General features: G+C 35.4%; 1 protein-coding gene across 1 annotated transcript in view; it reads right to left on the bottom strand.

Annotated features, from left to right (window-relative positions):
• Positions 1–15,872, bottom strand: part of ranbp3a (RAN binding protein 3a) — a 45,553-nt gene that overhangs the window by 24,240 nt on the left and 5,441 nt on the right. Inside the window, 7 exon segments of the mRNA XM_056467803.1 lie at positions 5,490–5,508; positions 5,510–5,562; positions 5,664–5,750; positions 6,837–6,857; positions 6,860–6,872; positions 6,956–7,011; positions 14,888–14,970. Of these exon segments, the coding sequence (XP_056323778.1) occupies positions 5,490–5,508; positions 5,510–5,562; positions 5,664–5,750; positions 6,837–6,857; positions 6,860–6,872; positions 6,956–7,011; positions 14,888–14,903 (265 nt within the window). The 5' untranslated portion in view covers positions 14,904–14,970.

Raw genomic sequence — 15,872 nt, 5'->3', positions numbered from 1 at the left:
AGATGACTGTTCTAGAGCCTACAGCTAATCAATCTGTCAGATTCTGGAGAGCTTTACAAGTTCTAAAGTAAAATAAAAAAATGATAAATGATCTTAAATAAACAAATACATTTATAGAGATGGTATAGAAGGTTTATAATTTCTCTCAGCTGGGAAATGGAGGCCACATGAATAGTTTGTGAGCACAATTAAGTGCACACAGTGTGCCATATTATCTGAAAATTGTAAGAATAATTCCAAAAAGCAACTGACTGTGTAAAGCAGAGGGTCACCAATCTCGGTCCTGGAGGGCCGGTGTCCCTGCAGGGTTTAGCTCCAACTTGCCTCAACACACCTGCCTGGATGTTTCAAGTACACCTTGATTAGCTTGTTCAGGTGTTCTTGATTAGGGTTGGAGCTAAAATCTGTAGGACACCGGCCCTCAAGGAACAAGTTTGGTGACCACTGGTGTAAAGCCACATGAAATAAAACAAAAGTACGATGTATATGCCGAGTTCAGCGGCTAATCAGCCGGAATCAGACGGCGACCAGCAAGACTTATTGGTCACTTAAGTGGCCACGCCCTTAATTATGCAGACTTAATATAAAGGAATCAGATGAGTTATAAAACAAAAAACATTAGCTCTATGAACCAAACTCGTTCTTTGTACCAGGTAGTAAATGCCTTTTTTTCTGCTGTAAAGTTGGCCATTTTAACAGTGGGCTCAATAGAAATTTGCTCTAATATGGAGCCGGGACTAGGGGAATTTTGATGAAAACGCAGTTTCAGTTGCTTCCGTATTTGCTTCGCAAGGGAGAGCAGGAGGTTGCCGCTTGGTTGCAAGTCCTCACAACGCAAACACAAATAGAAAATGCGCTGCAAATCCTCACTACACATGTAAATAGTATGGACCACAAAAGAAATATTTCAAGGAAGATTAACTGAAAAAAGTGACAGAGCCAGCTGGGATTTGCTTATTGTGCTGTGATTGGTCATGAAGTTGTAGGTGACCTGACTGCTCAGTTTTTTTGTTTATTTCAAAACCGATTACACTATTCCTTTGTCTTTTGCATATTATTATCCTAAATCAACTGACGATTAACTATGAAGCATTATGACCAGAGATAGCTAATTATCTTAACTCTTGTGTGCTGTTGGGGATGTTTTCATCCACTCTGGGGGGATTTTGAGGCTTAATTTGGCCACAACTTTTTCTCAGTTTAGCAAATGAAATGATTTTTGGTGCCAAATCTTACTTTATTTTTCAAAAACTTTGTTAATACATTCTGTACAAATGTACTACCCTTTCGTTATGTTCGTGGCTGTTTTTGCCCCCACTGACTTCCATTATAATGACATTTTTGATTGCAATACTATGACATCATCTTGATTGTTGCTAGTTTTCCCTGTTGAGAAGAGGTCTAATTTGTCATTTGTACAGTTGTTCATTAGTTACAGTGCAAAAAAGCTTAGTTTTTGGCTTTTATATGGAGTATGACATGGCTTTGCAATCAAAAAAATTGGTTATAATGGAAGTTAATGGGCAAAAACAGCCACAAATAAGGGTAGTCAATTTAAACTATACACAAGGGTTAATATCCTCAACTAAATATGATTTCAAAGTTAGGCTGTGTGCATTGTACTGTGTGCATTTTTGCGAAATGCTCAGCTATGAGAATTTCTGCAGCACAGCATTTTTTTTTCAGTTGGTTGCCAAGATACATAATATACCCATTGTACTGCTTAAGTTGAAAGTCTTTAGCAGATTATTTATTGACAATTGCATGGTATTGTCCCGCTCCTCCTCCACTGTGATTGGACGGATAAAAGTGACACTGATAGTTTTTCAACTTGCAATAGCCTAAAAAATGCTGAGCCCGCTCAACACATCGCTACGCTTCAAGCCCTAAAAAAAGCGACACAACCATTGATAACAACAAAAAACAAATGCTCAGCTTGAGAAAAAAAAAATGTTTTGGTGGACACCAGCCTTACTGAAAATAAATTTGCGATGGTCAAAATAAAGTGAAGATAAGAAAATATTTTAAAAATGTACCTTTTAGTAGGCTAATGATAAAGGACAAATACAATGCTAACTTCAGGCCATGAGTTTGTTTTCCAAATCAAAATATGCATGTGTTGTGAGGATTTGCAACATGTGTGCTGTCAAACCGATGAAGATGTTTTCTAATTTGCTGGTGTTTTTTCTATTTTGCTTCTGTTTTTTTTAAGTTGCAGCTAGGGCTTATATTGTACTTAATTATATTAGACATAATTGTAATCAGTTGGCCATATGTCCAAGTTTTGGAGATAACATATGAAGCAGAATGGATCAAACTAATCAAAAAGTTCTCACAATTATGGAAAGTATATAAATACAATAGAATAAAAATATACCAATGAAGCAAACTCTGCTTTAAGTATTTTTCACTGTAAGAATAAAACTTGATTAGTTTCTTATTAAAGCTATAAATGTGCTTAAGTCAAGAGCAGTAAGAGTGATTTGTCCTTGTTTTTTTTTTTTGTTTTGTTTTAGTAAGATGATATAAAAACAGTCAGCAGCACAAATATAGGTCAATCCTACCCCTTAGCCCTTCCCCTTACTCCTACCCCTTGTTTTGCGTGCTCTAGCCAAGGGGTAGGGGTGTCCCAATTCTCTTTAGCTTGAAGGCATAGGGCTAAGGGCAAGGGGTAGATACCCCTTCGAACGAAGATTTTTCAGGACCACACTCGAAATCAAGGGGTAAGAAAATTTCCCAGAATACACCAGCCAAAGCTGCACCCGGAAGGAAATCCATAAATTAGTATTTATTGTCATTATTATGAATTTTTTACAACAAACAAACACATGTTTTAATAAATTCATAACCGCGTTCATGTTTACCATCATGCCAAAAAAAAAAAAGATAAAATAATAAAATTTAAAAAAATAAATTTTGCCATCTTTAATCCATAATAATTACTCTTGTACAGCAGTCCCACAACATTCTGACACTCGATGACACTCGAATCCCCTGTCAGTAATGTCTAGTGGCTGGGAATGAGCTTTTTACAGTGGCTGCTATAATGTTAGTGTTGTTTTTGGTGTGTTTACATAGATGAATATGGCCATTGTGTAAATGCACAGTACAATTACGATCTTATTGCCTTCAGTGATTGTCTGAAGATAAATACCAAAAAATAACACAACTGGAATAACTACAGCAGTCGCGATTGTCTGATCTCATATGAAGCAACAGATCGTGATGACATATGATGACGTGTGCAGGCGTAGTGCTGTCCCAATTCTTAGGGGTACATTTTGAGCGCTTCCCCCTAAACACTCATTTTTAAGGGGCCAAGGGGAAAGGGAAGGGGTACAAAATAGAATTGGGATTGGGCCATTGTGTACTGTCACTTTAAGAGCCATGCCGTTTTCACTTTCACGTAATGTATCATTCTTAACTCTTTATGTTCAGCTATTTATTTGTTACCCATGGGAGTTAATGTGAGTAATCACTATGTGCCAGTTTTGACACATTATAGGCATTCATCTTAAATTGACAACATGGTGTGTGTGTTCTACTGGTCTCTAAGCCTGAGCGCACACACAACAGCATGTGTTCTCTTTTAAAGTCCCCATGAACAGGAAGCTGCGTCGTAATTTTTTTTTTCTTATAGTGACACAGTTCCTAGAGAAACAGAATTTTAAATGAGAAAACAGTGGGCGTGGCTTGTTTTTTCTACTGCTAGCTGATTGGATGTAGTAAAGTAGGCATTAAATAGGGAAAGGTGTTTAGAAGAGTTATTACAACCTAACAGACTAACTGACAGTTGGAGGTGCGTGGTTAAGTATGTTAGCCCAATCCATTCCTCAGACAGACATAGGGCCCTATCACACACGCGGCGCAATAAGGCACACATGTTTTGCCCCCAACGTGTTGCTATTTTCAGACCAACAAAACCTTAATTTTCCAGTTTTTTGCCATTTTATTTAAATAGCCAATTCATTTGCGATACTTTGTGGACTCATGGGTGCATTGGTCTAGAAAAGAGGTGTGTTAAGGTAACTAAAATAGAAACTAAAATAGACCATGCAATAGACAAGCTGGAAAGCAGGTCTAAAGTCCAGAGCAGAGCGTGTTAGTTGTGCGACTTGTTACACATTGCTTAAAACACAAAGGATGTACAGCAATACACAAATATATATCAAATGAAAAGAATTAAGGATTAAAATATTACAAAAAGTATTTTTTTTTCTACATAAATATGTATGAAGATAAAATATAAAAAACACTGCCTTCTTCATCTAGGGGAACTGTTTTCAGTTTATTCATGACAACTTGCTTTTGTATAATGTATTATTAGTAGTAGTATTATTTATAAAATGCATATTTATTTTTGTTTTATTAAAACAAGCTTAGATTTGTCCATGTCAGGTTTTGGACCATATGGGGCATAAGATGTGTGTTTGGTCATAATTCAATTCAATTGTTGACCACACTTCGTCATTATCTTTCATTTATTCATTTGCTGGAAATTAGAACTGAATTTAGAAATTTATGAAACAAATCTTTGCACTTAACAACAAAAATAATTATGTAGGCTAATGGATGTCTGTGCGTACAACACCGTTCCTATCCACGAAAAAAGAGAAAGAGAAAGTGAAAGTAAAGGCGAATGGAGGAGGCTCATTCTCGTCATTCTTTGCGCTGCAGATGGTTTGTTTAACTGTTTTCTCGCTAGTGAAGCATTTAGGTTTTTTCACTTACAAAGTCCACCATGTAAATAGCAAATGCGCCATGGCACGACACAACTGACTCTAAAAGGGAATGTGAGATGAGACTCTGATGGGTTTATTCTAAAAACACAACCCATAACTCATTAAGAGAATAAGCTCAACCATGTTTTTTTCCGCCTTAAATAGTATTTTCCATCCTTAAAATAGCAAAAGAGATTTCGGACACGCCCTTAACAATTTTTTGTGCCCTGTGCTATAGACTTTGCACCTAGATCGTTAAAATAGAGCCCGCAATCTAAGAATTTAACTGAAAACAAACAGGAAGTGCATTTTCAGATTTCAATTAAAGATTAGAAGAGCAAACATCAAACATGTCATTTTTATTATCTTAATGACATGCATAGATGAATTGTTCACCACAAAACTAGCAATGTGAGCTAACACAATCATATGGTTAGTTTTTGATTCTTGTGGACTTTAAAAACAGGAATGAATCGAATACACATCAATAAATGAAAGGCATCCCATGCTGTAAAAGTCATGTTACAGTACATGGCTTTTACTAATTTTCATGAGAAACTGAGCTTTGCAGTGAAACAAATGCGTACTGCTGTAAAAGGGGTGGGATTTTACGCAATAATTGTTTTATTTTATTAATGTTTTTTTCATAAATGTTGGAAGCCAAAATGAAACTGAACTTTAATTAATTGCACAGCCCTAGTTGCAGTGTATTAAGCTCTCTCAGCCACAGTATGTTCAAAGTACATCTATAGCAAATCTAAATCTTACCAGGTTCGGAGTCTGAGTTTTTCAGTTGGTGACTGACAGAGACTGGATGGCATGAAAACATTGTTCTTAGACACTGCAAAAAGGGGGGAAAGTTTTGTTAATAAACAAGGCTAAACAGAAGAAGCTCTTTAAGTAATATAAAAAGTGTCATTATTTATCAAATCTCTGATCTACCGGAATGAGTTGGTGGGAACTGTGTAAATGGTGACGTTCGACCTCTTTTGGCAGCAGGGCTGTAGCTGCCATCTTCTTTATCAGAGTCTGGGGCAGAAAACAGAACTGTAAATACATTACAGTTGCATGGCTGAATCCTAGTAAAACTAGCACATTTCCATGATATATTTCACATGAAAATCAAAATATTAAAAGCCATACTTTAACTATAATATAATATAATATAATATAATATAATATAATATAATATAATATAATATAATATAATATAATATAATATAATATAATATAGTAGGTAGTGCTGTCGCCTCACAGCAAGAAGGTCGCTGGTTCAAGCCTCGGCTGGGTCAGTTGGCGTTTCTGTGTGGAGTTTGCATGTTTTCCCTGCATTCCGCGTGGGTTTCCTCCGGGTGCTCCGGTTTCTCCCCACAGTCCAAAGACATGCTTTACAGGTGAATTGGGAAGGCTAAATTGTCCGCAGTGTATGAGTGTGAGTGAGTGAGTGTATAGATGTTTCCCAGAGATGAGTTGTGGCTGGAAGGGCATAAAACCTAAAACGTGATGGATAAGTTGGTGGTTCATTCCGCTGTGACGACCCCGAATTAATAAAGGGACTAAGCCGAAAAGAAAATGAATGAATGAATGAAAATATAATATAATATAATTTAATATAATATAATATAATATAATATAATATAATATAATATAATATAATATAATATAATATAATATAATATATAATAATACAAAATAAAAAAATTTGAAATAATATATGAGTGTGTATTATATATATATATTTAATATGTATATATGTAATCCACAAAAACTAAAATATATAAAACATTTTTGTTACATAGATATTTTACTTTATATAGAATATGTATCATATATATATATATTATATCTAAATATAAATAAACATGTTCTCAAATATATGCATGCATGTGTTTAGTTATATACACATAATAAGTATACAAAAGTACACAAACATGTATGTCAAACAAAATTAATCGTTGCCTATCACTAAATAATAAAATAGACATATAATCATAAACATAAAAAAACCTCTATAAACATTATTTAATTGTAGTTGAATTGCCATTCGAGAATATTGCAAATTTACTCTGACTATCAACTAAATCAAGATGATTCTGAGTGGAGTCTCAAACTCACCTTCTCCATCCTCTGTACTGACTCCTCTGCTGACCTCTGGAGACAGAATCAATGACTGATTTCCAGTATTGGACAGCATGTCCTAAATGATGCAGTATTAATGGAAGTGCTGGTCTTACCTTTTGTGCTTTGTCCTTCTGAAACACAAACACTGGAGGAGCAACAGCAGGTTTTTCTGCAAATTAAAAATAAAGAAAGAAAAGATGTGCGAGTCAGTGCCAATAAATGGATATGATTCAATTGCTCTGTCCCAAATCCAAAGCTATATTCAGTTTTTCAATATTCTCAGAGTTCCCACTCTAAACAGTTGATTCAAGGACTTTCAAGGACTTTTTAAAGCACCACTAATTTCAAATCAAGCCCCTTTGTAATTCACACCATCAAAATACTGTATGTAGCGCCTTGAAAGTTTTTACTGTACTTAACATTTTACTTACACTTAATATTTACGTTAAAAATGTCAGTAATGGTGATGTTTTGAATGTGTCATTTCAAAGTTCAAGTTTTCAAAGAACATTAATAAAATTTGTTGATTTCAATACTGGTATATTAATAGTGCAGTTTCTGAAATATTAGCCCCTTTCACACAGCGATACCGGTAAATATCTGGAAAATTTATGGAACGACTTTACCGGAAAGTTCAAAAGAGCGCTGTTCACACAGGCAAGACCATTCACACATTCAATCCAAAATACCAGTAAATTCTGACATCATTAACCAGAAATGAACTCTAAATGGCTGCGCTTGTATTTGTAAAAATTTGACTCATGGTTTCCGCTACATTCATTCTTCCATGGCGGGGCACCACGCCAAATTGATCCCGCCATGGCTACATTACAGCTTCTCATTCAACACATTCAGTCGTGTTTTTTTAATAGCGGGTGATAATCGCACTAAAGGGTATTAAAAGGTAAGTGAATTGTAACAGCGCAAACTTTTCTGTAACAGTAGTAGTGCTGTGCGTTAATTGTTTACCTTTTAAGGTTACGTGCTGACTGACTGACAGGTGTGTGATGCGTGAGGCCAGCAAACACGACATATAGCTGTTTCACTTTACTTCAGGACGCATTAATACCGCTCTGTAGGTCTATTGGACTATTGGAGACATTCATAAATATTCCATAGAAATCAAATAAATGTTGGAGACATACTTGTTACATAACGTACTAAATCGCACTTCAGCAGCGTTATTTGAGCACTTACAAGAAGATCTGCGCTTGAGCAGTGTATATTTGAAAGGGCGTGAAAAAAGTTTTGTGCACTAGCAGAGGAAATTGGCGCGCAAGCAAAAAGATTCGAATGCTCGTAATCTATTTCATAAATGCGAATGCGATCTTGTAATACTGCGCTCACGACATTTGTCATTGAAATAACGCCACAGGTAGTTGGTAGATCTGTGTAAAAAAGGCCTGCCGCCACAGCTGGAAAAAATCCTAGAGGAAACACTGTGACTACATTACAAACTCTGTGGATGGATAAGTATTGTGAACAACTTTGATAAAAACATATAGAGAAACACTTTCACATGTCGAAATGTACATAATATGTGTGTGTGTGCTGGCGCTCACCGGCTGTTTCACATGCCCACACGTCAAGCAACTGGAGGAAGCAGAGCTTGAAGGTAAACAAGCAATGGCTTATCATAAGCATTTTATCGCAAATTTTTTCCACAGTTGGCATTAAGAAGAAACATAGAAGCCTTATCTAACTAACATCTAGCAGCTAAATGTGTCTGGAAAATATTCAAAGGCTTTATTTTCATAAACAGCGCGGATGTGAATGCGTCTGAATGTTCTGATTGGCTGGAGTAGATGTCTCACGTCAGTGCGTTCTAAGCATGAACGCGCTTTTTCTGGCAATTTTCCTTCTGTGTTCACACAGAGCAGCATTCCGGCAAATTACCAGGAATGTTACAACTTCTCTTTCCAGAAAATTGCCGAAATTAATTCACCAGTATCTTCAAAAAGGGTCTTTTCACACATACAGACAGACCTTTCCAGAAAATTACAGGCAATTTTCCAGAAAGGTCTGTATGTGTGAAAAGGGGCTATTGATAAAATGTGCATTACTTGACAGTTCTTGTCTAAATTTAAGATCTTTGAATTAAGAATTTATTAATATTTCTTTTAGTTTTTGACAGTAGCACAATACAATTTTCAAATTTCATTTAAATTCACTTTCAAGGACCTATGTTTGTTATGAAGTACTTACCAGGCCTTGAATCCATATATCTGAAATTCAAGTACTTTCAAGAAGCGTGGGAACCCTGTATTCTACATCATATGTATTCACAAAAGAAAAAATAATAATCGTAGGGAAGATAAATAGTTAGAAAAGTTAATTAAAAAATGAAATTATTCCATTTACATATATGTTATTTACTTTCGTTCACTGCAACAGAACGAAGAATTAAATATGAAAGTCGTATCCTAATAGTAGCACTGCAGCAGTTTATTGCTAATTAATATTTAATCATTTTTTATTCAATGTTAGGGTAACAAGTTAAACAATATTTAGTAAATTACAGATTTTGATTGATAATAATAATAATAATAATAATAATAATAATACTAATAATACGCAGTGGCGCAGTAGGTAGTGCTGTCGCCTCACAGCAAGAAGGTCGCTGGTTCAAGCCTCGGCTGGGTCAGTTGGCGTTTCTGTATGGAGTTTGAATGTTCTCTCTGCGTTCGCGTGTGTTTCCTCCGGGTGCTCCGTTTTCCCCCACAGTCCAAAGACATTCAGTACAGGTGAATTAGAAAGGCTAAACTGTCCGTAGTGTATGAGTGTGAGTGAGTGTGTAAGGATGTTTCCAAGAGATGGGTTGCAACTGGAAGGGCATCCGCTGTGTAAAACATGTGCTGATAAGTTGGCGGTTAATTCCGCTGTGGCGACCCCGGATTAATAAAGAGACTAAGCTGAAAAGAAAATGAATGAATGAAGGAATGTATATTAATAATATTATTAAAATGATTATCGTCATCATCATAGGGGGCGCAGTGGCACAGTAGTTAGCTATGTCACCTCACAGTAAGAAGGTTGCTGGTTCGAGCCTCGGCTGGGCCAGTTGGCAGTTCTGTCTGGACTTTGCATGTTCTCCCCGTGTTGGCATGGGTTTCCTCCGGGTGCTCCGGTTTTCCCCCACAGTCCAAAGACATGCGGTACAGGTGAACTGGGTAAGCTAAATTGGCAGTAGTGTATGTGTGTGCATGTGAGAGTGTATGGGTGTTTCCCAGTGATGGGTTTAAGATGGGAGGGCATCCGCTGCATAAAACCTATGCTGGATGAGCTGGTGGTTCATTCCAGTGTGGCGCACCCCGATTAATAAAGGAACTAAGCCAAAAAGAAAATGAATGAATCATAGAAATATTGTCATTCTTTTTTTGGATTGGAAAAAAAGGGCAATTATAAACTCTAATCATAATTTAAGACCTTTTTTTTGTCTTTGACTCATCATATATACACATACTGTTTGAATAAAGTCATTTTTCAATTTGCATGCTGCTTATTAGGTTTCTGAGAAAAGCATTACAAAACATGCAGCAATAGGACTTCATATTAGTCTGACTGAAAACAAACATTTCAGCAGTCAGACAGGATGCACATTTCCTTGGATATTAAGCCAGGGCTTGTCCCACAAACACACACAAACCCAGAAACAGACGGTAGAACAACTCCTAAGGACAATGGAAACCCCTACAAACAGATCGGCTGAAAACCTGAAAAAACAAAGGAAACTATTTCTGGCCTAATTTGCTTGCGTCTTGTTTTATTAATGTGAGGAAATGATGAGGATTTTCAGTGAATGTGTAATTTCTTTCTATCTCTGAAAGCTTAATGATAAATCGCATGCGACTGTCGTGCACAATATACTATAAATCACATGTGATCTTCTGCAATATTTAAAGCTGTTTGCATAGCTTCTCTGTGAACTATGGCCTTTTGTAGTAAATTTTGCTAATGTTATACCTAAAAGAATGTGCAATAATACCGTATACACTACCCGACAAAAGTCTTGTCGCCTATCCAAGTTTTAGGAACAACAGATAATAACTTGACTTCTAGTTGATCATTTGGTATCAGAAGTGGCTTATATGAAAGGCAAAGGGCTCAAGATTATGCTTATTTGGCACTTAATAAAATATGATCATGCCTTGATTTTTAATTATTTCATTAGGACAGTAAGGTCTGACTTTGCTTAGACATAAGTCTTGTCACTTAACATAAATAATGTACAGTAGAGAATATAAAGTCATGTTTCAGTGGAAAATTAATTAATATTGTGTATGACTGCTATGAGCTTGGAGGACTGCATCCATACATCTCTGCAATGACTCAAATCACTTGATAATAAAGTCATTTGGAATGGCAAAGAAAGCGTTCCTGCAGGACTTCCAGAGTTCATCAAGATTCTCTGGGTTCATCTTCAGTGCCTCCTCCATCTTACCCCAGATGCTCAAAAATGTTCATTTCTGGTGACTGGTTTGGCCAATCTTGGAGTACCTTGACCTTCTTTGCTTTCAGGAAATTTGATGTGGAGGAAGTATTATTTTATGATTTTATTTGTTGCTCTTACGACTGGGAACGATTACAAGACTTTTGTCAGGTAGGGTACAGTTGAAGTCAAAATTATAATCCCTCATGTGAATCTATTTATTTTTTTAAATATATTTCCCAAATTATGTTTATCAGAGCAACAAATTTTTACAGTATTTCCTATAATATTTTATCTGGAGAAAGTCTTATTTGTTTTATCTACGCTATAATAAAATAAAAATCTGTTTTATTCTTTTAAACCATTTTAAGGTCAATATTATTAGCCCCCTTTAAGAAATATTTTTTTAATTGCCTATAGAACAAACCATAGTTATAAGATAATTTGCCTAATTACCCTAACTTGCCTGATTAACTTTGTTAAGCCTTTAAATTGCACTTATTTAAGCTGAATACTAGGATCTTGAAAAATATGTAATAAAATAGTATTTACTGTCATCATGGCGAAAAAAAAAAAAAAATCATATTAGATATGAGTTATTAAAACTTTTATGTTTTGAAATGTGTTGAAAAAAATCTTTCGGTTAAACAGAAATTAGGGGAAAAAATATACGGGGAGCTAATAATTGTGACCTCAACTGTACATCGACGTTTTTACTCAAAACTCACTTTATAGCTTCAGTTGAGTGTTTAAAATAAGTTTGTGAAATGATGTGTCTTCCCAGGGCTTGAAATCAACTTTTTTGATCACCAGCCACTATGGCTAGCAGTTTTCCAACGTTACTAACCACTCACCATATTCACTATAACCACAATTTTGTTGTTGGGAAAATATGATTTAAATGCATAAATTTGACTTTGGCATGCTAAAATTACTTGATTTAAAAGCACGTTAAGTCAACATGCATTCTTAACTTTTTGTTTTTTATTTCACATTACTTTTTAGGGCTCAACACTAAAGATTTACCATTTTTTTTTCTCTGGCCACACCAAACGAATTATTTCCTTGTAACAAATTTTAAAAAATGTGACAAAACAAGTAAAATATAGCTGTATACGTACACTTTTTTATTCAACAAAAATGATCTTAAAAAACAAATGACATTTTAAAAAATTATTCTCATTTACAGATTTTTCAGCACATTTCTAAACAAAATAGTTTAAATAATTCATTTTCTAATAACTGATTTATTTTATCTTTGCCATGATGACAGTAAATAATATTTGATAATAAAATAATATTTACTAGATATTTTTCAAGACACTTCTATACAGCTTAAAGTGACATTTAAAGGCTTAACTGGGTTAATTATGTTAACTATGCAGGTTAGGGTAATTAGGCAAGTTATTATATAATGATGGTTTGTTCTGTAGACTATCGAAAACAAATATAGCTTAAAGGGGCTAATCATTTTGACCTTAAAATGGCTTTTAAAAAATATAAAACTGCTTTTATTCTAGCCAAAATAAAACAAATAAGACTTTCTCCGGAAGAAGAAATATGATTTCACAGACATACTGTGAAAATTTCCTTGCTCTGGTAAACATTGTTTAGGAAATATTTTAAAAAGAAAAAAAATTCAAAGGCGGCTAATATTTCTGAATTCAACTGTATCTAAAACTATACACCGTAGTTTTTCCAGGCTAAAAGTCCCAGATCATCAGGTAAATATGGATAAACGGAGAGTTAATCTCCTGTTAAAGCAATGTTATTGTAAAGGATGATAATTAAACCATATTATCAAAAAAAACTGTAAGCAAAAGAAAGCAGGTGAAAAAAAAATCTGTTTGATAGTGAAACGATGATCACATGCTTGCGATTAATGTTAGGCCCAGTAATAATATGTTCAAAGAATGGTAATGGTATGAGATCTCTTAAAAGCAGCAGGACTGTGGGTGCACAAGCACCGCTTTTATCCAGTCTACTTCAAATAGAAACGATTGCACCAGTTGCTTTTCCAGGCACAGTTGTTTTGCGCAAGGAAACAGGAGCTTTTAAGCACTCTTGCGCATCACATCGGCTGTGACTTGCTCACAACGTCAGTGAGTGAGGATCACCTGTGTCTCACCGTGCGCCTGATTGCTTTCGTGAACACTTATCAATCGTGTGCTTCTTAATTCTAGAGCACATTTGCATGCATATTGACAAACGGTCTTAAACTAAAATTCTAATCATTAGGGACGATACAGCTCTGGCAATTTAAAAACAATTTTCAACCAGCCAAAGTGGCTAGTGGGTGTGTCTATCTAACCCACCACAGCTTTAATCTACCCGCATTTGGCGGGCTGGCAGGTGTTAATGTCAAGCCCAGGGGCATTGCTAGACATAAAGATCCACTGGGGCACAGCTCCCCCTCAAAAATAAAAAAAAATTATAAACAAATAACAGTATTATTGTTATTATACAATTATTATACAAAATAAATAATAAAAATTAATCCTAAATGTAACTGGAAAACAATCTAAAGACACAACTGGAGTGATGCTAAGATAATTTAAGAAATCTTTTGCATGAATATCAATTCCATTAGAATGAAATACTATAGACAATTCTATTGAATGCGAAAAATATGTTTTATATAATTATCTGTTGTGTGTTGTCTTATGGCCAAGAATTAGGTTTATTAAGTCTGTTCTCCCTGACTCATCATCCCTCTTTTTAGCTTCATGCAAAACAATCTATCAGGAGGCATGCTTAGTCTAAATAAGACCACCATCATATTATTTAAACTTTGTTCTGTCAACTTGCAAAACTCACTATGTGCCGACACCTCAGCATAAAAGGCCTTTACGCCGGCTTCACAACGCATGAGCAGCGTATGTTCACAACTGGGACTTACACCGGGAGCAGAGCAGTGCGACAGCGTCAAGCAGGAGAGGTGCTTGCGTGGGGCACGCGAGTGTTTTTTTCTGTGCACACGCTCAGTTTGCTTTTTGATTAAACTATATTGTTTCATCAGAGTTGGTTCGGTTGCACATAGAGAATAATGTCTTTATTCCGGGATTACCACTCTTAATAAATACAATTGCAAATAGTAAAGTAAATCGTACCTCAAAGCATTTGCTGGGGCATTGGCGATTTTTACTGGGGCACGTGCCCCAGTGTATGGGGCCTGGCGACGCCCCTGGTCAAGCCCTGCTTCTTACACAGAATACATCATGCAACATATTTCATAACAGCATTCTATTAAGCAGTTTTGCATCATTACATACTTTATTGTCAGAAAAATAATAATAAGAACTTAGATAAACCATATGTTGTTGTGGTCATGTGTTTATTAATCCCGTCAAATCAAATGAAAGCAGTTTAGTCTTCTGTTTATCCTACACTATAAAAATTTCCGGGTTTTTTGTGCAATTTTATGTCGAATTATCGTTCAGCCCTAACCCCTTTTAAACATCTTCCAGTTTGAGTCTCTGATATGTGATGTTGTGCAGTCACTGACCTATTTAAACACTCAGTCCATTAGCACTGACTCAATGATTCCAAGAGCACGAATGAGACGATTGTCCTAAGAACTGCAGCTGAGATCATCTCTTCAACCATTAAAACTCACCGCTGTCATCTGCCATGCTGCTGTCTGAACCCTCCTCAGGACCAAGTCAAGCTTTTCTGTTCCCAACCATCAGAGGGAAAACACTACAACACATGGTTGCAAAAACATGGATCATTATTTAAAAAAAAACATAATGGGAGGTGACAGAAAATAACTAAGAGAGTCAAATCTATCTGCAAACATTAAAAGGCCTAAATCTTGTGTAACAAAATGGTAACTGTAAAGCCTGAGTAATTAAAACTTTGTTGTTATGTTCGCTTGCAGAATATACTTTGGGTAAACAGTTGAAGTAAGAATTATTTGCCCCCCTTTTATTTTTTTTTTTTATTTTTTTAAATATTTCCTAAATGATGTTTGACAGAGAAAGGACACAGTATGTCTGATAATATTTTTTCTTCTGGAGAAAGTCTTATTTTATTTATTCATTTTTTTCGGCTAGAATAAAAGCAGTTTTTAATTTTTTTAAAACATTTTAAGGACAAAATGATTAGCTCCTTTAAGCTATATTTATTTTCGATAGTCTACAGAACAAACCATCATTATACAATAACTTGCCTAATTACCCTAACCTGCATAGTTAACATAATTAACCTAGTTAAGCATTTAAATGTCACTTTAAGCTGTATAAAAGTGTCCTGAAAAATATATAGTTAAATATTATCTACTATCATCATGGCCAAGATAAAATAAATCAGTTATTAGAGATGAGTTATTAAAACTATTGTAGAAATGTGTTGAAAAAAATCTTCTCACCGTTAAACAGAAAGTGGGGAAAAAATAAACAGGGGGGCTAATAATTCAGGGGGGCTAATAATTCTGACTTCAACTGTATGTGTGTGCGTTTGTTTGTATGCGGGTGTGTCATTTTAAACGTGTTACAGGTACGAACAGCATTGGAAGATCTGCATTTCATGCTGCTGACGTTGGCCATTGACGCTTGGTCCACGCCACCAATCTCTGGTTGACGTAGCGTTTAAGTCGAGCC

The sequence above is a fragment of the Danio aesculapii genome, chromosome 11, assembly GCF_903798145.1.
Source record: "Danio aesculapii chromosome 11, fDanAes4.1, whole genome shotgun sequence".
In the NCBI taxonomy this organism is placed as follows: domain Eukaryota; kingdom Metazoa; phylum Chordata; class Actinopteri; order Cypriniformes; family Danionidae; genus Danio; species Danio aesculapii.
This window is presented reverse-complemented; position numbering and strand designations above follow the sequence as displayed.